The following is a 24,470-nucleotide window of genomic DNA, read 5'->3' as shown; positions in this document are numbered from 1 at the left end:
TCCCCAGGCTCCGGCCCAGGTTTGTTCCTGCCTAGGAGTCCTACAGAGGGAGAACGGGAAACATGGCTCAAGGTGACAAAAGGGGTCTGAGATTCCCAGGCTGGGGGCTTAGAGCAGTGGGGAATGTCTTCCAACTCCTTCTAACCAAAGCAAAGACTATGGCAAGGCACCAAGGAAAGTGTAACCTTTCCTCTTAACTGAAGGAAAAAGAACCCAAAGTAAGAGAAGCACTGATAAGAAATTCTACTTTGGGTATTATCTTTTGATAATGAAGAGGCTATTGGGATAAGGTAAATGCATCAGAAATTGGCTTTTCAAGATCTGCAGTCAGATCACCATATTTCTCAGCGTTGAGAATCAAAGTATCTTGGTTTCTTAAAAGAACCTGTATTTGGTAACTCAACAGTATGTTGAGTCCCTGTGGGCTGAGCAGGAGTCTCATCATTTTTAAGCTAATTAAAAGGATGGATGGAGTACATGTCCCACTCTGGCTTATTTCATTATGATTCAAATAATTAATTTTCTTAGTTCAGACAGGGGGACACACATTCATTCTTTTCACATCTTTCCATAGAAACACTACATAATGTTATGACAACAATTGATATCTTCATATCTTTGAGCTAATTTCTATTTTAAAATCATTTTAGGATCCATAGTGCCAAGTCATCAATATGTCTGTGCTGTGGCTACTTCTGGGCCTTCTTGCCTTTACTGGTGAGTGTGTTGTATTTTTCCCAAATGACCTTGGAGATGGGAAAGATAAGCATGGGAACATAGTGGTACTTCTGATACTTAAAACTGCAGTGGAAAATGTTCTTTTTCCCACCAAGCTGTTCAACAAATCCTGGAGTTGCTAACAGCCACTGACAAGCAGCCTCTTGCCAGGTGCCTCACAAAAGGAGGAGGTTCTCCAGAATGTGGGGTGGACTTACAGCAGCATTGCTTGGGCCAGACTTTAAATCCATATCATTGAAAAATGCTCACTGTTTCTCTATAAAAATTCTTTCACCAGAAGTATTTATTGAATTTATTAATAGACCATATAATTCTACAGAAGCATTGACGTGATTTACCATTGTAAAACTAATGTAATTCAATAAAAAACTAGCAACACTGGGATCAAGGAGATGGGACTCAGCTAACCACTGAGGCTGACATCATTGCCATGCTTGAATTTCAGATTTGGTCCTAAGGTTTGTTGCAACTGGGGCAAAGAGGAAAAGGTAATTTTTTTTTTTTTTGGACAAAGAAAAGTAGGAAGCATAGTTCCTCAAGAGAAGCAATTTTTTTTCCTGGCTCTGAATTTCAAAAACTTCTCCGATAGGGCCAGCTTTACATTCATTCCTTTCTTTCTTGAACCATCCATTCAACAAATATTTTTTAAAATTTTACAAGGAATTTTGGGACTATAAAGAACTTTGGGTGAAGGAGACAAGATGGCAGAGTAGAAAGACATGAGCTCACCTCGTCTTATGGAAACACCAAAATCACAACTAACTGCTGAACAACCATCAACAAAAAAGTGCTAAAGATACCCTACATCCAAAGACAAAGAAGAAGCCACAATGAGACAGTAGGAGGGGTGCAATCATGATAAAATCAAGACCCATACACTCCAGGTGGGCGACCCACAAACTGGAAAATAATTATACCATAGAAGTTCTCCCACAGGAGTGAAAGTTCTGAGCCCCACATGAGGCTCTCCAGCTTGGGGTCTGGTAATGGGAGGAGGAGCCCCCAGTGAATCTGGCTTTGAAGGCCAACAGGGTTTGATCACAGGAATTCCACAAGACTGGGGGAAACAGAAACTCCACTCTTGGAGGGTGCACACATGGTCTTGTGCACACCAGGACCCAGGATAAAAAGCAGTGACCTCATAAGAGACTGGACCAGACTTACTTACTAGTATTGGAGGGTGTCCTGTGGAGGTGTGGGGGGCAGCTCTGGCTCACTGCAGGGACAAGGACACTGGCAGTAGCAGTTCTGGGGAGTACTCATTGGTGTGAGCCCTCTTGGAGGCCACCATTTTCTCACCAACACCTGGCTCCACTCTACAGCCTGTAGGCTCCAGTGCTGGGATGCTTCAGGCCAAACAACCAACAGGGTGGGAACACAGGCCCACCCAACAGCAGACAGGCTGCTTAAAGTCTTCCTGAACACACAGCTGTCCAATAAACCACACCCCCTGACACATCCCTGCCCGCCAGAGGGACAAGACCAAGCTCCACCCACCAGTGGGCAAGTACCAGTCTCTCCCACCAGGAAGCCTGCACAAGCCTCTTAGACAGCCTTATTACCAGGGGGCAGACAGCAGAAGCAAGAAAAGCTGCAACCCTGCAGCCTGTGGAGGAAACTGCAATCACAGAAAGTTAGACAAAATGAGATGGTAGAGGAATATGTTCCAGATGAAGGAACAAGATAAAACTCCAGAAGAATGACTAAGGGAAGTGGAGATAGCCAATCTACCTGAAAAAGAATTCACAGTAGTGGTAATAAAGATGATCCACAATCTTGGAAAAAGAATGGAGGCACAGATCAAGAAGATACAAGAAATGTTTAACAAAGACCTAGAAGAACTAAAGAACAAGCAACAGATGAACAATACAATAACTGAAATGAAAAATACACTAGAAGGAATCAGTAGCAGAATAACTGAGGCAGAAGAATAGATAAGTGAGCTGGAAGACAGAATGGTGGAAATCACTGTGGTGGAATAGAATAAAGAAAAAAGAATGAAAATAAATGAGGACAGTCTGAGAGATCTCTGGGACAACATCTAGTGCACCAACATTCACATTATAGGGGTCCCAGAAGGAGGAGAGAGAAAGGACCTGAGAAAATATTCGAAGAGATAATAGCTGAAAACTTCCTAACATGGAAAAGGAAATAGTCACCCAAGTCCAGGAAGCGCAGAGAGTTCCAGGCAAGATAAGCCCAAGGAGGAACATGCCAAGACACATAGTAATCAAACTGACAAAAATTAAAGACAAAGAAAAAATATTAAAAGCAACAAAGGAAAAACAACAAATAACGTACAAGGGAACTCCCATAAGGTTTTCAGCTGATTTCTCAGCAGAACCTCTGCAGGCCAGAAGGGAGTGACACGATATATTTCAAGTGATCAAAGGGAAGAACCTACAACCAAGAATACTCTACCCAGCAAGGCTCTCATTTAGATTCAACAGAGAAATCAAAAGCTTTACAGACAAGCAAAAGCTAACAGAATTCAGCACCACCAGACCAGCTTTGCAACAAAGGCTGAAGGAACTTCTCTAGGTGGAAAATAAAAGGCCACAACTAGAAACCAAAAATTACAAATGGAAAAGCTCACCGGTAAAGGTAAACATACAGTAAAGGTAGGAAATCATCTGCACACAAATTTGATATCAAAATCAGCAATTGTTGGGCTTCCCTGGCGGTGCAGTGGTTGAGAGTCCGCCTGCCGATGCAGGGGACATGGGTTCATGCCCTGGTCCAGGAAGAGCCCACATGCCGCAGAGTGGCTAGGCCCGTGAGCCATGGCTGCTGAGCCTGTGCGTCCGGAGCCTGTGCTCCGCAACGGGAGAGGCCGCAACAGTGAGAGGCCTGCATACCAAAAAAAAAAAAAAAAAAAAAAATCAGCAATTGTGAGGACAGCACAAATGCAGGATATTGGAAATGCATCTGAAATTAAAAGACCAGCAACTTAACACAATCTTGCTTATATACAGACTGCTATATCAAATCCTCATGGTAACTGCAAACCGAAAATCTATAATAGATACACACAAAAAAAGAAAAAGGAATCCAAACACAACACTAAAGTTAGTCAACAATCACAAGAGAACAAAAGAGGAAGGGAAGAAAAAGGACTTACAAAAACAAATCCAAAACAATTAACAAAATGGCAATAAGAACATACATTATCAATAATTACCTTAAACATAAATGGATTAAATGCTCCAACCAAAAGACATAGATTGGGTGAATGGATACAAAAACAAGACCCATATATTTGCTATCTACAAGAGACCCACTTCAGATCTAGGGACACATACAGACTGAAAGTGAGGGGATGGAAAAAGGTATTCCATGCAAATAGAAATCAAAAGAAATCTGGAGTAGCAATACTCATATCAGACAAAATGGACTTTAAAATAAAGACTGTTACAAGAGAAAAGAAAAAGAAACTTTGGGGAGCATATAATGTGATTAGGGAGAGACTACAGGGCAAGGAGTAATGAGTGACACAACCAACTACTATTAAGGGTATTTGTCACCAATTATAAAGATAAAAAGTGCGCTGATTAAAAAATAAACAAGGAACTGTTGGCTCATTTAATTTTTAGTACACTCATAAAAGACCAAGTCATTTCATTTCCTCATTTCTCTTAGATTACTCATCACAAGATTTTAAAATAGAAGTATTTACTCCAAAATACCAGTATTTTCAGATGTCAATCCCATGAAGCTCTTAGTAAGAAAACAGAACTTTAAAATGCATTTACATAAACCTACAGTACACAGATGATGATGTGCAACAGGTATATTTACAAAGATCTGCATATCATTAAGATTTGAGGATATAATCTAATTTAGTCAAAGATTAAATTAATCAAAAAGAGTAATCTAATAAGAAGTCCTTACAGGCTGATAATAGTGAGATGATTCTGTCAAGGGGCAGCTTCCTGCCACCTGTAGGTAACTTGTTGCTGGCTCATGTGCCCTCCTTGTGGTGTGAATTATAAATTCTAGACAATGCCCTCCTCTTCAGTGACTAGAATGACAATGAAAGTTAGGGAGAGAGATGGAAGGGCAAAGAGAGAAAGGGAAGAAGGGGAAAGAGGGAGCCCCGGCATAGAGACCTGGTCCTGGACCTCACAACGTATCCTCCCCGCTTTGTTGTCTTAGGCTCCCACCTAGAAGTGCACACAAGAGCAGGGGAAGCCAACTCCAAGTCCCAGTTTACCAGCTGTGCCTTTACTTTGGGTCTGGGTTGAGATCCCAGGGAGGACCAGGCTTCATACTACATGTCTCTCCAGAGCAAACACAAGTATCTCACCAGACCAATGAGTTAGGAGTATTTGAGGGAGAAGTGCCGAGCTCACCTAAGACACAAGATGAGGACTAGTTTACAGGGAACACAGAATCTCTGCTTTGATTCTAAGACACCCACCCAAAAGCACTCTTCAGCCCCAGAGCTTTGCAAGTAGTATAACTGCTCCAACTGTTCTTGAGTCCATGGAAGAGGAGGTAAGAAGTTAGTATCTGTGATCACTTAGTTGCCATACTGTAAATTTCAAAAGTGTTTCCATGGCAAATTGAGTTCCTCTTGTCATTGATTTTAGTATAGTTATTATCATTATTATATTTTTTTTGCGGTACGTGGGCCTCTCACTGTTGTGGCCTCTCCCGTTGTGGAGCACAGGCTCCGGACGCGCAGGCTCAGTGGCCATGGCTCACGGGCCCAGCCGCTCCTCGGCATGTGGGATCTTCCCGGACCGGGGCACGAACCCGTATCACCTGCATCGGCAGGCGGACTCTCAACAACTGTGCTACCAGGGAAGCCCCAGTTATTTTTATTAACATCACTTCATGATGGATAGAAGCAGGATCAGAACTACTAGTTCAATGTCTTAGGCTGACATTTTCTCCATTTGTAGGCTCATCTGAAAGCAGCAGTTGGGGACGCTATGGAGACCTCCAGACCCTCTACACCCCTGGGGCTTCTTGCGGGATTGGAAGATGTCGAGGCCTGAAATACTGTGGTATTGATCATCTCACTGTCCACCTTGCCCTCCTCCTCTTCTTCCTCTTTCTCTCAGAAGGTGACTCCTTTGGCAAGCGTGGCTTCCACAGGATTTTGTCCCTTCCCTTGAGATGCCACCCCAAGCCTCCCTGTCCTTCCCCACAGTTTTGATCCTCTCAGCATATCCTTTAGGTTCCCACTACTTCCCACAGCCCCACGCAGCGGAGTGATGGCGAGAGCACTGGACGTGGGGTCCACAGAGCTTGTCTGAGTGTTAGCTCTGGGACTTCAACAAGTCACTCAGGTCTCCTGAGCATCCACTGGAAGGGTGAGAATAGCACTTACTTTACAGTGTTGACAGCTTTGTTTGATGTAAGGTGGATGAGAGTGCTTGTGAAACCAGGAAAGTGGGCTAGCCAGGTAAATTAGTACTGGTCTTCATTTTGCCATTTCTCGTTATTTCATAAAAGTTTAAGCTCACATGATTCTGGGTGTCACTTTAGGGCAGAAAGGTGGGCAGGAATGAGGAAACCTGCCAGGGAAACTCTCCAAGGACTCCTTGAAGAGTTGGGAGAACTTTTCTCTCATATTCTGTCACATGGTAGCTGATGGACAGGTACATTTTATTGGGTCACTCTGGGATGCTTAGGATGGAGCTGATGGTGTCTGTGCCCATGGAGTTTTCCAGGGTGGGCCAGAGCAGCCCCTGAGAGCCCGGCTGAGGAGCACAAAGGACACTCCTCAGGGGATGTGGATGCAAGCTCAAAGGAGGAGAATCATAATCTCAGGTCTAGCAATGGCCACAAGGGATTTCAGACCAAAACTTGGGCTTCTCAGTCCTAGACCACTGACCAGGTCCCTGGAGTGTATTTTCTCTCTCTTCTTGAACTCCTGTCTCAGCACAAGTCACACCAAGCTGCCTCCTTCCTTCTGTGTTTGCTTTAAGAGTTCGTGCTTCTGAAAGGCCGGCTGAAATAGACATGCCATACCTCCTGTGATATCAACCCATCATGTGTACAGTTGGCCTAAAGTACTGCATGGACCCTGCCGTGATCGCTGGTGTCTTGTCCAGGAGTCTCATGGTGGCAACGTCCTGGTCAATGCGGACAGTATGGGCGATGGAGCCAGGGTGGTGCAGGTAACCTGCCACCAATCATGACGTGTGGCTTGTCACAACCCCAAGGGACTCCTTCACATTCGTTATTGCTGATGGCACCCCTGGAGCACCACTCCATAGAATACGGAGTAAAAGATGCTCCCTGGAGTTGTGAGAACCACAGCTCCACCTGGGAGATGTGATCAGCAACATTTCTGCTTCGTTTAGAGCCACAATTTCTTTTCAAAGTAAATTATGCTGTGTTTCCAGGCTGTCAGCAACCAAAGCCTATTCTGGATTTCCAGTAAGGCGATGGTGCAAGAGAGAGAGATCACAGATTGAATCCTTGCTCTGTTATTTTGTAACCATGTGACCTTGGATAAATCATTTACTCTCCCTAGGTCTCAGTTTCCTCATCTATAAAATGCCATCTCAGAGAATTGTTATGAAGATTCAATGAAATAATGTGAAGAAGCACTTGGTATCTGGTAGATTCTCAACAAATAGTGAATTCCCTTTCTCTTGTCTTATTTCTGCACAATTCTTAGTTATGAGGATCAATTTCAGTTTTGCACTAATTCTGCCTGGTATCATTTTCTGCCTGATAGAAACTTCCAGGGAACGGGTCGTTCATTAACCCCACTGCCGAATTAACTCTCTGCTGGCTGAATTGGTGATGCAAGGGACGTAACGAGGACATGTTTTTTCCTATGAATTTCACACTGTTGTCGCTGTGGAGAAACCTATAAGTATTGCACTCATACTTTAAGGTTTTAGGAAAACGTACTCCTCAATGATCTTTAAATTGGCTTCTCAAAGTACATGACGCTTGACAATTTAAAAGTACTTTCAAATACTTTACCTTATTTTGATGTGGGGACCCATCCAATAAACTGATGAGATGAAGTCGGTGGGGGAGGCAAGTCATCTGCCCTTTACAAGCGAGGAAGTGGATTTGCGAGGAAAAAGTCATTGCCGCAAAGTCACCCTGCAGCTGGAAAATGCAGTACTGGGACCGAGGACATCATTGGTGATGTCAGGGCAGGCATCATTTCTCCTGCCCTATTCTGCTTCCTTTGTAAAGGATGAGTCCATCTCCTTTGATGATGAAGAAAGAACTCCCCAGAGTCAGACATTTCTCCTACATATGGTGAAACCCACATGGTGTACAAGAAAGTGTAGAAAAGTTACCTTTAGACATTCAGATTATCTGAAAGGAGAGTTACAAGTCCAGATAGAAAATCCCCTTTCTGACCTGTTTAGAAGGTTTATGCTTACAGCACTGAAAGAGGGCATCAGACTGGTCCCTACGCTACATCTGTCACCTCTGGTTTCCAACTCTGCCTCTCACCATTACCCTGAAAACAGCTGTGAAATGTCTGCTCGTCCCTCCCTTTGCCTAAACTTGTAGCTTTACTATTTATCCTCAGGGAGATTGAAGGTGGCAATGGTTCTGCCAAAGGGGAGGAGAGAAAAAGGGAAATGAAAAAGTAGCCCTGATCCCAGAAAGCTGCATTACCCTCTGCCTCTCTCCTCACAGGACCCTGGCCTTCATGCCCCACCTCCTGGATCAGCAAGGCCCAGGTTTCCCAGATGACTGAGGTCCTGACTGTTAGAATCAAAGAAATCCTGAGGAGGTTTCCAACCTGGACCACTGACCAGCACCTGAGAGCTTTGTGTAACCCATGGGTTGGTTTCCCAGCATGGAGTTAAAAGGTACAAACATAATTCATTGCACCAGATTCTCCCAAACCTGAGTTGCCTCCTAAAAAGCAACTAGGAAAGAGAATCTGAGTTAACTGCTGAGCACCCTGCCACAGCGAGGGGCTGTGGGCTTGGCATTAACCCATCTCACAAATTCCAGGTGGACTCTGTGACTACACCTGAAGCAGTCAGGACCTGAGCTGTGGCTTCTGCAATGATGTCCTTGCACAAGCCAAATACTTCAAAAGACAGGGCTTCCAACGCTTCAGCTCAGACCCAAGATCATTATCATGCAGGCAGCTTCAGTTGTTACACAGATAAAATTAGCCAATGAGGCCAGTAATTCTGAATCTGAGTTTGACCCAAATGTCATCAAAATAACATGAATCACATTAAAGAATTATTATCTGCATTTTGTGGTCTGGTGTGTGCAAATAAAAGGCTGTGTCTCTTTAAAGGTATTTCCACGGATGTGAGCTGTAATGTGGACTTCTGTGAAATGAATCCTGTGTCTCACTGGCTTGCATTGTCAGACTTAGCAAATAAAAATATCAGAATCCCAGTTAAATTTGAATTCCAGATAAAAAATGATTTTTTTTAGTGTAAGTCCCATGCAATATTTAGAAGACATTTATACTAAAATATTATGTGTTGTCTATTTGAAATTCAAATACAACTGGGCATATGGTTATTTTATGTGGCAACTCTATCACTGATTTCTTTGATAAAAATCATAGTTTCAAATTTTAATTGAAAACTTTTGATGAGAAAAAGGGTAAGAGGGTAGCCAGTCCCATCTGCTGGGGGGAATAGTTTTGCAAAAAGAGGGAAGGGCACAACCTTTATAAAAATGACATAGCCACTGAGGACACGACAAAAACTGGTTAGAACCAACGAGGTCCAAGATGGCAGAAGGTTCGACTTCCAGCAGACTTTGAGCCTCATTATATGTTCATTGTAATACATTAGCTAAATGACATACCCAGGGGTGCCATGACTGTTCTAAGGCCAACCATAAAAGGCCAAAAAGTGGGCAGTGGCCCAATTCCTGGAAATCTCTGCCTTTTCTCCAAAATAATTGGAATAATCTTCTCACTCATTAGCCTATGAAATTACCCAGCCCATAAAAATTAACCACCCCATATTTTGGGGCCTCTCATCTTCTGAGATGGCCCACACTCCATGGAGTGTGTTTCTCCCAGGGCTGCTCTCACTTTCTGAGATGACCCCATGCCCTGTGGCCATTCTCACCTTTTGAGATGGGCCACGTTCTGTCTAGGGAATGTGTACCTCTCTAAATAAATCTAATTATAACCTATCACTTTGCCTCTCACTGAATTCTTTCTGCGATGAGACATAAAGAACCTGAGCTTCATTAAGTCCTGAGACCAGGTGTGTGATCTCTAAAAGACAGTGGGATGGTGAAAAACTGAAAGCATTTCCACAAAGATCAGGAACAAGACAAGGATGTCCACTCTCACCACTCTTATTCAACATAGTTTTGGAAATCCTAGACAGCAATCAGAGAAGAAAAAGAAATAAAAGGAATACAAATTGGAAAAGAAGAAATAAAACTGTCACTGTTTGCAGATGACATGATACTATACACAGAAACTCCTAAAGATGCCACCAGAAAACTACTAGAACTAATCAATGAATTTGATAAGGTTGCAGGATACAAAATTAATGCACAGAAATCTCTGGCATTCCTATACATTAATGATGAAAAATCTGAAAGTGAAATCAAGAAAACACTCCCATTTACCATTGCAACAAAAAGAATAAAATAGCTAGGAATAAACCTACCTAAGGAGACAAAAGACCTGTATGCAGAAAATTATAAGACACTGATGAAAGAAATTAAAGATGATACAAATAGATGGAGAGATATACCATGTTCTTGGATTGGAAGAATCAACATTGTGAAAATGACTCTACTACCCAAAGCAATCTACAGATTCAATGCAATCCCTGGCATTTTTCACAGAACTAGAACAAAAAATTTCACAATTTGTATGGAAACACAAAAGACCCCAGATAGCCACAACAATCTTGAGAACGAAAAACGGAGCTGGAGGAATCAGGCTCCTTGACTTCAGACTATACTACAAAGCTACAGTAATCAAGATAGTATGGTACTGGCACAAAAACAGAAAGATAGATCAATGGAACAGGATAGAAAACCCAGAGATAAACCCACGCACACATGGTCGCCTTATCTTTAATAAAGGAGGCAGGAATGTACAGTGGAGAAAAGACAGCCTCTTCAATAAGTGGTGCTGGGAAAACTGGACAGGTACATGTAAAAGTATGAGATTAGGTCACTCCCTAACACCATACACAAAAATAAGCTCAAAATGGATTAAAGACCTAAATGTAAGGCCAGAAACTATCAAACTCTTAGAGGAAAACATAGGCAGAACACTCTAGGACATAAATCACAGCAAGATCCTTTTTGACCCACCTCCTAGAGAAATGGACATAAAAACAAAAATAAACAAATGGGACCTAATGAAACTTCAAAGCTTTTGCACAGCAAAGGAAACCATAAACAAGACCAAAAGACAACTCTCAGAATGGGAGAAAATATTTGCAAATGAAGCAACTGACAAAGGATTAATCTCCAAAATTTATAAGCAGCTCATGCAGCTCAATAACAAAAAAAACAAACAACCCAATCCAAAAATGGGCAGAAGACTTAAATAGACATTTCTCCAAAGAAGATACACAGACTGCCAACAAACACATGAAAGAATGCTCAACATCATTAATCATTAGAGAAATGCAAATCAAAACTACAATGAGATATCATCTCACACCGGTCAGAATGGCCATCAACAAAAAATCTAGAAACAATAAATGCTGGAGAGGGTGTGGAGAAAAGGGAACATTCTTGCACTGCTGGTGGGAATGTGAATTGGTACAGCCACTATGGAGAACAGTATGGAGGTTCCTTAAAAAACTACAAATAGAAATACCATATGACCCAGCAATCCCACTACTGGGCATATACCCTGAGAAAACCATAATTCAAAAAGAGTCATGCACCAAAATGTTCATTGCAGCTCTATTTACAATAGCCCAGAGATGGAAACAACCTAAGTGTCCGTCATCGGATGAATGGATAAAGAAGATGTGGCATATATATACAATGGAATATTACTCAGCCATAAAAAGAAATGAAATTGAGCTATCTGAAATGAGGTGGATAGACCTAGAGTCTGTCATACAGAGTGAAGTAAGTCAGAAAGAGAAAGACAAATACCGTATGCTAACACATATCTATGGAATTTAAGAAAAAAAATGCCATGAAGAACCTAGGGGTAAGACAGGAATAAAGACACAGACCTACTAGAGAATGGACTTGAGGATATGGGGAGGGGGAAGGGTAAGCTGTGACAAAGCGAGAGAGAGGCATGGACATATATACACTACCAAATGTAAGGTAGATAGCTAGTGGGAAGCAGCCGCATAGCACAGGGAGATCAGCTCGGTGCTTTGTGTCCACCTAGAGGGGTGGGATAGGGAGAGTGGGAGGGAGGGAGATGCAAGAGGGAAGAGATATGGGAACATATGTGCATGTATAACTGATTCACTTTGTTATAAAGCAGAAACTAACACACCATTGTAAAGCAATTATACTCCAAGAAAGATGTAAAAAAAAAAAACTACAATGAGGTATCACCTCACACCAGTTAGAATGGGCATCATCAGAAAATCTACAAACAACAAATGCTGGAGAGGGTGTGGAGAAAAGGGAACCCTCTTTCACTGTTGGTGGGATGTAAATTGATACAGCCACTATGGAGAACAGTATGGAGGTTCCTTAAAAAACTACAAATAGAATTATCATGTGACCCAGCAATCCCACTACTGGGCATATACCCAGAGGAAACCATAATTCAAAAAGACACATGCACCCCAATGTTCACTGCTGCACTATTTACAAGAGCCAGGTCATGGAAGCAACCTAAATGCCCATCGACAGATGAATGGATAAAAAAGATGTGGTACATATATACAATGGAATATTACTCAGCCATAAAAAGGAATGAAATTGGGTCATTTGTAGAGACATGGATGAATCTAGAGACTGTCATACAGAGTGAAGTAAGTCAGAAAGAGAAAAACAAATATTGTATATTAATGCATATATGTGAACCTAGAAAAATGGTACAGATGAACCTGCTTGCAGGGCAGAAATTGAGACACAGATGTAGGGAACAAACGTATGGACACCAAGGCAGGAAAGCAGCGGGAGGTGGGGGTGGGGGTGGGATGAACTGGGTGATTGGGATTGACATGTATACACTGATGTGTATAAAATGGATGACTAATAAGAACTTGCTGTATAAAAAAATAAATAAAATTAAATTAAAAAAATGAAAAGTGTGAATAATATGACCCTGTTTTTGTAAAGCTAACAACAATAAAAATATTTCATGTATATGTATGTATGTGTGGGTATACAATTATTAAAAAACCCAGGGCTTCCCTGGTGGCGCAGTGGTTGAGAGTCCGCCTGCCGATGCAGGGGACACGGGCTCGTGTCCCGATCCGGGAAGATCCCACATGCCGCGGAGCGGCTAGGCCTGTGAGCCATGGCCGCTGAGCCTGCGCGTCGGAGCCTGTGCTCCGCAACGGGAGAGGCCACAACAGTGAGAGGCCCGCGTACCGTAAAAAAAAAAAAAAAAAAAAAAAAAAAACCCAAAACAAGAAACAAAAGCTCTACTGGCAATTTTCACCCTGATCAAGATTGCAGCAAATGTTTTTGAGACCTATAAGAACTGACTGTCATAATACTTTACACAACATTTAGAATTAAGTGCTGTATTAAACTTTTTAAGGTTGGAGTGGGAAGGGGGAATCTTCTGTTTTGTCTGGTGAGCCATTCTGGGGGTCTTGGGGGAGGGGCTTGGGGAGGGGCTTGGGGAGGATTAAGCCTATGGCTTTGCTGTTGGTTGAGTGATGTTCATGAGAGCAACTCCGAGCAGTATTTTCTCGCAGGCTTCATGTGAATGATCATTGTGCCCCGCAGGCACTTCCAGGGGCTCACGCTCCTTCACCCATTCAATGAACCCTCGCCCACATTCCCGCCTGTACCATGGTTGCTACAGTGACATCATGACCATGGAGACCTCTGGTGCTACCTGTGATATCACCAGGTTGATTGCCTGCAGTGAGTGTAAAGCCAGGCAAGCCTTTGGCTAGCCCCCTTTCATCATTTTCAGATTCTTTCTTAGGAAGTAGCTTAATTTTGAGAAGTTCATTATTATAGCAGTAATATCAAAATTAAAAATGAGAGAGGGCTTTCCTGGTGGCACAGTGGTTGAGAGTCCGCCTGCCGATGCAGGGGACATGGGTTCGTGCCCCGGTCCAGGAGGATCCCGCATGCCGCGGAGTGGCTGGGCCCGTGAGCCATGGCTGCTGGGCCTGCGTGTCCGGAGCCTGTGCTCCGCGGCGGGAGAGGCCACAACAGTGAGAGGCCCGCATATCGCAAAAAAAAAAAAAAAAAGAGAGAGAGAGAGAGAAAAACAGAACCCTGACTCCCCTATCAAGCTGCTTCTTTTCATTTTCCCTTCATCCTTTCCAAACCTGGTAGAGATGTGTTTATTTCTACATATTGAAATGATTGCTTAAATAAAGTATCAAATTCTGGCTTTGTTTTCTCGTTTGTTGTTGTGTCTATTTCAGGTTACAGCATGAACATTTTAAGCAACGCTCTCTGTATGTCCTCTCTTGTGTAATTCTGTTCTGAAGTTTTCTTCATGTTGTCTCAGTATTAGCATGTCAGAGCTAGAAGCAACTACAAGGTCAATCTAATCCTACCTTCCCAATTGACAGATCAGACAACCGAGGCTCAGCAAGGAGGAGAGACTTCCCAAGGGCCCAGGGCTAGGTAGTGTCAGAACCAAACTCAAACATAGGTTGGCTGCTTTCTAGTCCAAGACTTTTCCCAATGCACCAGATATGGCCGAAGAGAGAGCAAGAAAGAAAGCAGAAGTGGTATCCATCTGGGGCGGAGGACCTCTCCAGATTTATGCAATCAGAGATCAAAAAATGTCCTAAAATGGTTGTCCCAAGCCTGTGGGCCACAGTCAGGACCTGTGGCTAACTTATTAAACTTTGAAAAAGGGGTCTCTTCTGGAGTGGAGGAAACAGTTTATTTTCTATTGGTGTAGGCATCCGTGGTTCTGAAATGTTTGCTGAGATGGATTTGAAGGTCTTCACGTCTTACCAAATTCTAATCAAAGAAGTCGGGCTGAGGCACTGCATGGACCCTACTCTCATTGCAGCCATCAGTTCCAGAGAAAGCCATGGCGGAACCGTCTGGCAAGACGCCTGGGACCACAAAGGACTTAAATTTGGCTTGATGCAGGTACTCAGCTAGAAACTTTCAATCAGCCCCACTTCATGCTTCCTCACAGAAGCTAACCCAAACTGGCAATCTATCTGCATTTATCCTAGGCTTCAAAACACTGGTATTTGCATAATTGCCACTGGGATTTCTGTAAGGTGTCAAGATATACCAGTTATTGGATATCTTTTTTTAAGTATCTTATGAGTTTTGTAATTATAATTTGTAATGAATATTATACAATGTACTTAAATTGAGAAAATCTTATAAAGGGTACTATTACAGGTATCCCTTTGAGGTTCATGAAATAGTAAATTTTATCCATGTAGATCAAAACATTATAATGAAACCCTATTTGAACCAACTTGTCCTTTAGGCAAATTGGAGGAAGGGGACCCAAATTATCAGGATATTTGCTTCCAGGTTTTCCCCTATTCTATTCTATTCCATGCCACACGGCTTGAGGGACCTTAGTTCCCCCACTAGGGATTGAACCCAGGCCCCGGCAGTGAAAGCACTGAGTCCCAACCACTGGACTGCCAGGGAACTCCCCCAGGCTTTATTTTAAATTGTCTGAGAAACCCAGACTTCTAGCCTTCCAGTTATTTTTGACTGCAAATATCTAGACTTTGGGTGCTCATTATTTGTTTTGAAACAACTTTTTCTTTTTTTTTTTATATTTGAGTGCTTAACTAAAACTATGCCACATCCACTTCTCCCAAATCCTACTGTGTTTCTCTGATTCTCTTTTCTGTGAAAGGACTTTTAGAATTGATTCTGTGGGAATAAAGAAAGGGGATAAGGCCAGTGTCTATGACCTTGAACATAAAGAGGAGAAATCAGGACAGCAGAAAAATGTGTTGCTCCATCCAGATGTTGACCTTCTTATCTGAATTTTCTAGCTTGATAAAAAAAAAAATCCATCAACCTGTTGGTACCTGGGACAGCAAAGAACACCTTTTGCAGGCTGTTGGGATTCTCACAGACAGAATTAAGGCAATCCAGAAAATATTCCCCACGTGGAGTGTGGCTCAATACCTCAAAGGTAGACCAGTGCTTTGTTTAGAAGAGCAGTGAGTGAGAGCCCAGAAGGCCGGGTGTACCTTGGGCCTCCCTGGGCCTGTGTCCATAGGGTCAGCAGTGGGCCTGGGAGGACCCCTAGTGTTCTCTGAAGCACTGAGTTCCTTAGAGTGTTCTTCATTCCCAATTTCCATTCCCCTTCTGCCAGACGTTGGGGGTTCTTATTACATCTCATTTGTTATTGAGCCATTGAGTGATACCTTGAGAGTTAGTGCGATTGTTTAAAAGAATATGTTTGCCTTCCTCTGATGGGTTTTTTTCCCCTGGTGCAAGAAGCTGTTACCCACTTTCTGAATTTTTTGAACAAGTTTTCACTCTCTGAGCATCCTCAGTGACACCAGGGCTTTAGGTACCATGATGTGTCCAGGTGGAAATCCCTACTCGGCTGATCACAGACCCCCTCAGGTTCAGCATCTCCCAGACTGAACTAACTCACTAGCCTCCCACTATAAATTTGCTTTTTCTTCTGTATTTTCTATCTCTGCGAAAGGCACTATAATATACCCAGTCATCCCAGCCAGAAAAAACATTTTTTTCTTAGGTTCTCTGGTTCCTTCTCCCTTCACATCCAGCCATACCAATTCTTATTAAGTCTGCCTCCTATAGGCCCATGGTATGTATATACCTCTCTCCTTTTATGGCCTTAATTTCAAATAAACAGTTTTACATTTTATGGCCTTAATTTCAAATAAACAGTTTCTATTTTCTATTTCAAAGTCCTTGAAGGCAGGGATCAGGACCAGGGGTCTTTACCTCTAGACATCCGAGCAGAGCACAATTATGGTAAACACATGAGTAACTACTGAAGATTAACCTTCTAGGGGATAATACACCTATGAACAAACATGCATATTGCACACATACACCTAGAAAGGAATGAGTATGTCTTGAGCATCACTGTGCACCGTGCACTCAGTGTGGCACACATCCTGGTCCATAGTAGGTGCTTAAAAAATTTTATTGAATGAATGAATGAATGAATAAATGAGTGAGTTCTTGAATGACTGAGAGAATGTTACAAGCAGTTTTAGACTGAAGATTTACTGGGGATCTAGTTTTGCCAGGCCTGCACTAAATAAGAAACAAATCTGACTTTTGCAGCAAGAAAAACAAAAGTCTTCAGAAAAAGAGAAAGAGAAGGAAACCAATCTGGAATTTTTTCAGTGATTCTTGAGGAAATGGATCCTTTCAGGAGGAGAGGAAAGGGGGAAAGAGGATCTGGGACTGTCTGCTTTGGAAGATTTCCCTGGAGGGCTGACATCCCGGGAATGCTCATATCTTATTTCTGCTGAAAGTTAATCTTTTAATCTGAACCTATGGTTTCATTTCAGGTGGTCTCTCAGCCTTCAAGTCAGGAACTGAAGCCATTGCCACCCCCGTGGACATAGACAGTGACTTCATCAGTGATATTATAGCTCGAGCTAAATTCTATAAGAGACATGGCTTCTAGGCAAAGCTCTGTGGGTGGGCCACGTTGGCAGGTGCTCAGATGGCTCTTCTTTGAGGGTTTGATATGGTTGTGTTGTACCCAACACTGGCAAAGGAATGGTTGCACTTATGACAGAAAATTCATTTCTCACTTTTCTTCATGCAAATAAGCATAAAAAAGGAAAATCCACCCAGTTCACATTACGGTTCCCATGAAATATGCATAAACATATGCATAATTATTGTGCAGTAAATATCATAGTAAGTGACATATTCTTAGCATATTCTTAAGAGTAAGTCTACATATTGCAGCAAGGACTCATTTTAGTCCATGATTTCTTTACTTTTTTTTTTTTTCTTGGTTATACCACACGGCATGTGGGATCTTAGTTCCCCAACCAGGGATCAAACCCATACCCCCCTGCAGTGGAAGCATGGAGTCTTAACCATTGGACTTCCAGGGAAGTCCTAGCCCATGATTTCAATGCCCACCTACTCCCTGTCTTACCAGAATTGCTAACAAGAAGAGAGCCTGATCTGAGCCTTTGTCTTTTTCCTAGTATCTGCTCAAGCTACTAGGGCTTTGCTTGTGAGGAATGCCTGACTCCCAAGCCAGTCAACCTGGGAGGCCATGGAGAACCCAGGGTGGAATTCTAGCTCCCTGGGTACCTGAGAGCCAACTGTGGTGAAGCTGATCTTCCTCAAGGGACGTACACTGTGTCCCTCAGGCCCACACCTACCTCTTGTGTCTTCTTCCTCTTGTTTGCTAAAGATCCAGGGACTGGCTTCTTTTCTTCCCTTTTCAGTAGTTGCTGCCACACAATCTTTCAAGAGGTCCATTCTCCACCAAACATGGCTGAAGATAAGCATATAGGAGCCAATTTTGTTATGGTTCTTTAGGTGTAAGTAAAATTAACCAGCTCTGGAAATTTTAAGCAGTAAAAGGAAATTACCGAAAGGCTATCAAAAGGCTCACAGAGCCAATGAGAGGGTCAAGGACAAGAAGAGTAACCAGGCAACTCTGGGGTCTGGGTAGCAGGAAGCAGTTGACCATACTTTATAGCATCCCTACTGCATGAATGAATGAGCACTCTCACTGTGTAAATGAAAACCAATGACATTTTCTCCCATCCTTTCATCATTCTGCTTCACTTTTATAGTTCCAGGAGAGACTTATGGACTTACCTTGGATCATATACACACCTACAGGCTGGCTGCTTTGCTTTTTGGTCTTGCCCAGACCACCCACAATGGAGAAGAGACATTCTTCCAGAAGGAAACCTGATGCAGTTTGTGGCTTTACTTCCATACTCAGAAGAAAACACAAATAATACATTGGAATGTAAAGCTCTCAAAGTCCCTGCCGATGTGGCCCCTGCTGGACCTTTAGCTCCCTTCAGAGATGTTCAATAAATGTTTCTACACGTCACTTCTTTTTCTGAGGAGGAATCAAAATCATACCCACCTACCTCTGAGCCCCCTTGGAGAAAGCCAAGTAAACCCTTCTCTGCTCAGTGACCTCTCAACCCTACCTGCAGATTTGACCCAGGCAGAACTGGGACCCCTGTGTTTCACTGGGCAGAGCCTATGGTCAGGTGGTGAGGCAGCCCTGCAGCATGTAGACCAGCATCTTTTATGATTGGTTGAGGACCATGCTGAACTGGTTAAATATTTTGATTATTATCTCTGCATGTGGGCAATCCAGGACATTCTTTAGATGTTCACTTCGCTCAAGAATGATATCTCTGGTGGGAGAAACCACAGCATGTACTCCATCTAATTGCCAACTCCTTCAATGTCACTACTAAAGCAAAAAAGTACACCCAGGTGAGATAATTTCCAAATAATTTGAAAAACAAGAAATAGTATGATGACTCATACTCTGAATCTATTCCCCCAGTATTCTTTTTATGACTGAGATACCAGATGTTCTAGAGGAGAGTCAATATTTAAGGTGTCTTAGTTTGGTTCCCATAGAAGCAGACCCTGAAACAAGTTCAGGTGCAGGTGGTTCATTTGAGAGGTTCACGGAATGCTGATATGAAGTGGCTGGGGGATACAGGGAAGGGAAGAAAGCCAATAAAAAGTGTATCATCAAGCCGGCTACCACAGTGGGCACTGGAGCTCAATCCTCCAAGCAAACATTAAGGGATTGTGCAAAACACACTGCAGAATTATTATACACAAGGGCCAAGAAGCTGGGGTATTTATACATCAACTTCTAAGAGCCATTGACTGGGGTATCTGCCTGTTGGGAGGAGAGCAGCTTAATTCTTTGCTCCTTTGGTCTGCCATGCAAATAGGTGGCACACTTTTCTGAACTTCCAAGGGAATGAGACCGTTGACACTGAGATGCAGATCCTGGCAGATGGAAATCAGCTGAGCATCCTGAAATGTCTAGGGATGTAGGAAGGCGCCTGCTTGGGTGTGCGGTGCAGAGCCTCTCTTTTCTCCACTCTTTAAAACACTTGTCTTCCCTCCCTCTAGCTTAATACCCCTTAATAACTTCACGCTTTTAAAAACAAATACCTGGAACAGAGGCTGACCTCAGTCAAAGGAACACAAAGGAAGGCCTGGCCAATGAGGGACAGAAAACACAAAAAACAAAACACAAATTAAAGTCTCAAAGGAATTATCATGCCACGTGGACATTCCTGCTGCTTGGGTTCACTCAATAGGTTCCTCAAAAAAGCTATGCTGTTTACTTTTAGTAAGATGAAAAGTTAAAACTTGGATGAAGCTTTGAAAATATGAAGGGCAGAAAGGGATGGGAGAGGCGTGGTTTCTGATTGTGCCTTTGAGCTTGAAACGCCTGCCTGACCCGCAGGCTCTGGCCTCCTGAGATGAGCTGCACACAGGGAGCGAGCGGAGTCTGGGTATGGACGGTTTGCTGCTCATTTCTGTTCCACCTGCTTGTCTTTCTTTGCTGGTTGTCTGGGGGTGAACTCCTACTTGATTGACAAGCTCTAATTTAAGAGCAGCAAAGAGTAGCAACCCCACTCCAGGGCTTGGCTTTGCCAAATCCATTTTGAATGTAGGAAAAATAGCTTTTCTCATTTTTAAAGAATGAAGTAAGTCGCTGTAGGCTGTTCGCTGTAATTTGAAACTGGCCAAACTATATGGAGTGTTCTAGGAGCCATGGCTGTGAGCATGTCGTCTCACCTGTTTGATCACACCAAGCTGACGCCATGAAAAGCTATGGGTTTGGCTTCTCTTCGTGGCTCTACATGGCTCCATTCCTAACCACATCCTCTTCTCTCCTGCCTAAATTTCTCTCCAACCATGTCCTTCACTCCGTTGCTCACATCCTGGTCCTTCCTTCTGCAGGATCTATGCTCCCCCACCTGTTCCCCAGGTCGTCCGCCCCTTCTGAATTCTTGGGTCTACACCAACCTCTCCATTGCTAAGGCTCTGCCATGGGCTTGGCGTCCCCTCCCGCTGCCTCCATTTCCCAGCCTTCTGTCACTACTTCCTGTCTCTTTCCCACACTGGATTCTAAAATGAAGACGAAGATGTTTTACAAAGTGAACTCTTAGTTAAGTTATTGTTATTATGTGTTATTTCCAACTTAAGGAATTGGAGCCAGAGAGTCTGGATTAGCATTTTCACAAGTAAAGAACAAAAATTCCTTATCACTTACATCTTTGAGGATTGTTTGAAGTTCTCTCTAAAGAGAAGAGTCCCTGCTCAGGTGTCCTTTGAGCTTTGTGTCCACGGATCTAAAATAAAAATGATCAGATAGAACAGTGTGTTCCAATATGTGTCCTTATACTTTATGAAATTTATAAAAGCATAATAATTAGGTTAAATTTGATTATGTACACACATTTTTACTTTGATTTTCTTGCAAGAATATAATGAACTGATCTTGGGGTTGTCCTGGATTCTAGAATGTTTTGTCAGAGTATCTTAGGGGAAGAAGATACAACTTAAACGCAATACAGTTCTGAAGGTATTGTTGTGGGGTTTATGGGTGAAGAAAACACAGCTTTCCTCACAGCTGCTCAACACCATGGTGCTTACAAAGACTTTCCCCTAGGTGCAGTGCATGGGTTGTTTTAGTTTTTATCTGTCTATCTATCTATGCTCTTATTTACAGAGTAGTGCTAAGAGATAGGGTCTGTTCTCATTTTGTCTCCTTCTCAGCATACTTTGAAGACAGGTGAGGAGCATGAGGCTGTGGAGTCTGTGGATGGTTCTGGGTCTTGGGGTCTTCTTGGGGTATCTGGGGAGAGTGTCCACTCTGTGGAGATCTCAGGACGTCTTGACTGTCATCACCAGTGAAGACCTCTGAAAGGTCCTGAGGTCCAGTACCCACAGTGAGAGCAGAGTTGGAGGGGGAGGTTGTGAGAGCCACAGGTATCTTCAGAGTATGGAAGATGCATTCTGAAAAGAGAGAAGCCTTCTGCTCAAAGAAGAGCCAAGAGCCGAAGGTTCACCCGAGAGTGCGTGCTCTGTGGGAGGTGGCTCAGCACGGCGGTGGGGGGGTGGTCAGAGGACATGAATTAGACCAGAGTATGGAGTACATCCATTAGGGAATAAGATTAATTTACCAGCATTGATCAATATTCAATGAGTGAATCCATCTGCATACCTTTACTAATAAGACCTCTTTGCACACAAAGCTGCTGTTGAAACAACAGGAGAGACCAATAGAGGACCTCCTTAATGGCAAAGTACATTCAATGATTAAAACTCATGATGATGAAGAAAACTGGGCCATAGCTGCTTTAGGCACGATATGGACCATTTCGCTTAGACGTTCTTCGTTCTGTGTGCAGCTTCTTCCCTTTTCTGGGCCTGGCCTCAAAGTCTTGGCCTGTTCCCTTCTGGTGCAATGTGGGGGTCTGGAGTTGGGTCCAGAAACCTCCATGTGACCACTTTGCTGGAATTCCCAGTAGGCAAGTTCGGCCCTGAGGAGAGCAACTCTGCCCCGGCCAACACACACTCTCATTTCTCTGCCTAATTTTCAGCTGGTGTTTGAGACGGAGGGAACTGGATGGGTGTTTTGGTGATCTACACCAAGTTCGAGATTAAGGGAGCATCAGTGATAACCTCCCAAAGAGAGGGAAAAATGATCTCAGGTGTGAATAGTAACTATCGTGTTTGCACAGGGGCATAAACATTTTAGGCACCGAACACCCCAAATCAGCACACAGATATGAGTCCAGTTCGTAAAACTTTCAAATCAAGTCTTTCCCGTGAGATCAAATTCTTATGGACATGGCAGGGTTATGGATCTAATTCAATTGCATAACCGCTCAGGAAATGAGCCCTACTCTGGGGGCAAGCCCAGTGCTAGCAGGTGTCGTCTGCCTCCCAGGTGCTAATAGTCGGGAGAGTAAGGAGGCCTACTTCCCAAGCTAGGACGTCAAGGAATCTTAAGATTCATTGCCTTCCTCAACACGTTGGCAAAAGTAGGGGCCAGTCCAAGGTTCTCCCCAGCAGCCTGGATTCACTGATAGCCTGGTCCTTAATATGCTAGGGGCAGAGGTCAAATGGTATAAAAAGGTTAAGTGACTGTGTTCATTTCTGAAGGAAACATACTGTCACCATTACTAGCAATAAAAACAATGATAGCTATTATCTCTGGGGACTGAATCAGTTGCTTTACATTTATTTCCTCATTTAATTCCCATGATAAAAATGCTATTATCATCCTCATTTAATGGATGAGAAAATGGATAAGACACAGCAAAGTTAAATTACTTGCCAAGTTCCCACAGCCAGTACTAGGGTTTGAACCCAGGGATGCCAGGCTCTGGAGCATGTGCCCTTAATCCCCGTGATGTCCTATGTGTGTAGTAACAGTGTTCTGTCTGCATCATGGATTCACCGATTCCCACTTCTGCCCTCACAATTTCTAGTTGACCCCATAAGGTACGTGGCTGATTAAACGTCTGCAGTAACGCAAGGGATCAATCAAATGTTGGTTGGAAATTATTTCTTTCTCTGCATCTTTTCTTCCCTTGTACACCTCCTTCATTTTGTATGTAAAATAAAGGCCTACTAGGTTTCAGACATGTATAACGTTGTGGCTAATTCTGAAATGTAAAATTTCAAGAGCTTATAAACGCAAAGAAACCTTGTCCTCCCCCACCCCTTCGATCAGTCACCCTGGAAATTTCCAGCATAATTTAAAACATTCTTCTTTTGGAATTGCCTAGGAAGCAATGTTAAAATATCACCCATGAAGGCAGATTACCTGTGAAGGTAGATGTGATATCTGGAACCCCCCAAAAGTTCTCTGGAGTCACATGTTGCAAAAAGCTAACACGCAAAGAACCAGGTGATTAACCCGGGCAACGTTGTTTTTATTCAAATGTAGAGGTTTAATGAGCCTGATTTAACTCAGATGGACACCACACTGGCCCAAAGGAAGAATTTCCAACCTGGTGGACTAAGTAGGATCCTCCCCAGGGTGATGACTCTGAAGAAAACATGCTGAACTTTTATCATGGGAACTGAATGAGGAAATAAATATAAAGCAACTGATTCAGTGCCCAGAAACAGTAGTTATCATTGTTTTTATTGCTAGTAATGGTGACAGTATGTTTCCTTCAGTGCCCTCATGTAGATGGGCTCTTCAAAGCAGATTACATAGGGCACATATATCAAAACTTTCTTAATTGCACATCACTACTAGTGAAGAATTTTTTAAGGATACACGGATATATTTGTTCATTTTACAAATTTCCTGTACTCTGATATTTTACATACATTATGAAATATTACAAAAAGATAAATTTGAAGGATTCGATGAAAAAACAAATGGAAACAGAATTTCCAGTACTTATTTCCCTCACCCCAGTGTACCACGCTCTCTCCCTTGGGTATGCAAGCTCCATTTTGAAGACAGCACCCTCTCTCTTCTCCTGTCCTCAGGGGTCACTGCCTCCGAAAGACTGAAGCAAAGGATCTTCGAAGGATGTTAGCCAACAAAGCCAGCATCCAAGAAGCTGGGAAATGGTTTTGTGTGGACTCAAAGAGCATTGCAGCCATCATCTCCTGGGAGAGCCATGCTGGGTGGGCCCTCAGAGATGCCTGGGGAGATACAGGAAACGGATTGGGAT

At 43.0% G+C, this 24,470-nt stretch overlaps 2 protein-coding genes across 2 annotated transcripts; both read left to right on the top strand.

Annotated features, from left to right (window-relative positions):
• Positions 1-674: 674 nt before the first annotated feature.
• LYG1 (lysozyme g1) lies at positions 675-8,852 on the top strand (the record flags this gene model as incomplete). The annotated part of the gene is given in 8 exon segments (XM_081253875.1): positions 675-717; positions 5,646-5,750; positions 6,680-6,726; positions 6,730-6,798; positions 6,804-6,869; positions 8,368-8,380; positions 8,383-8,503; positions 8,720-8,852. Coding segments are annotated over 8 exon segments (597 nt in total).
• Positions 8,853-9,436: 584 nt separating this feature from the next.
• LYG2 (lysozyme g2) lies at positions 9,437-17,419 on the top strand (the record flags this gene model as incomplete). The annotated part of the gene is given in 6 exon segments (XM_081253874.1): positions 9,437-9,446; positions 13,570-13,710; positions 14,714-14,910; positions 15,792-15,797; positions 15,799-15,934; positions 17,301-17,419. Coding segments are annotated over 6 exon segments (609 nt in total).
• Between the last annotated feature and the right edge of the window lie 7,051 nt (positions 17,420-24,470).

Source organism: Mesoplodon bidens (assembly GCF_964165515.1).
Source record: "Mesoplodon bidens genome assembly, chromosome: 14".
Classification (NCBI taxonomy): domain Eukaryota; kingdom Metazoa; phylum Chordata; class Mammalia; order Artiodactyla; family Ziphiidae; genus Mesoplodon; species Mesoplodon bidens.
This window is presented reverse-complemented; position numbering and strand designations above follow the sequence as displayed.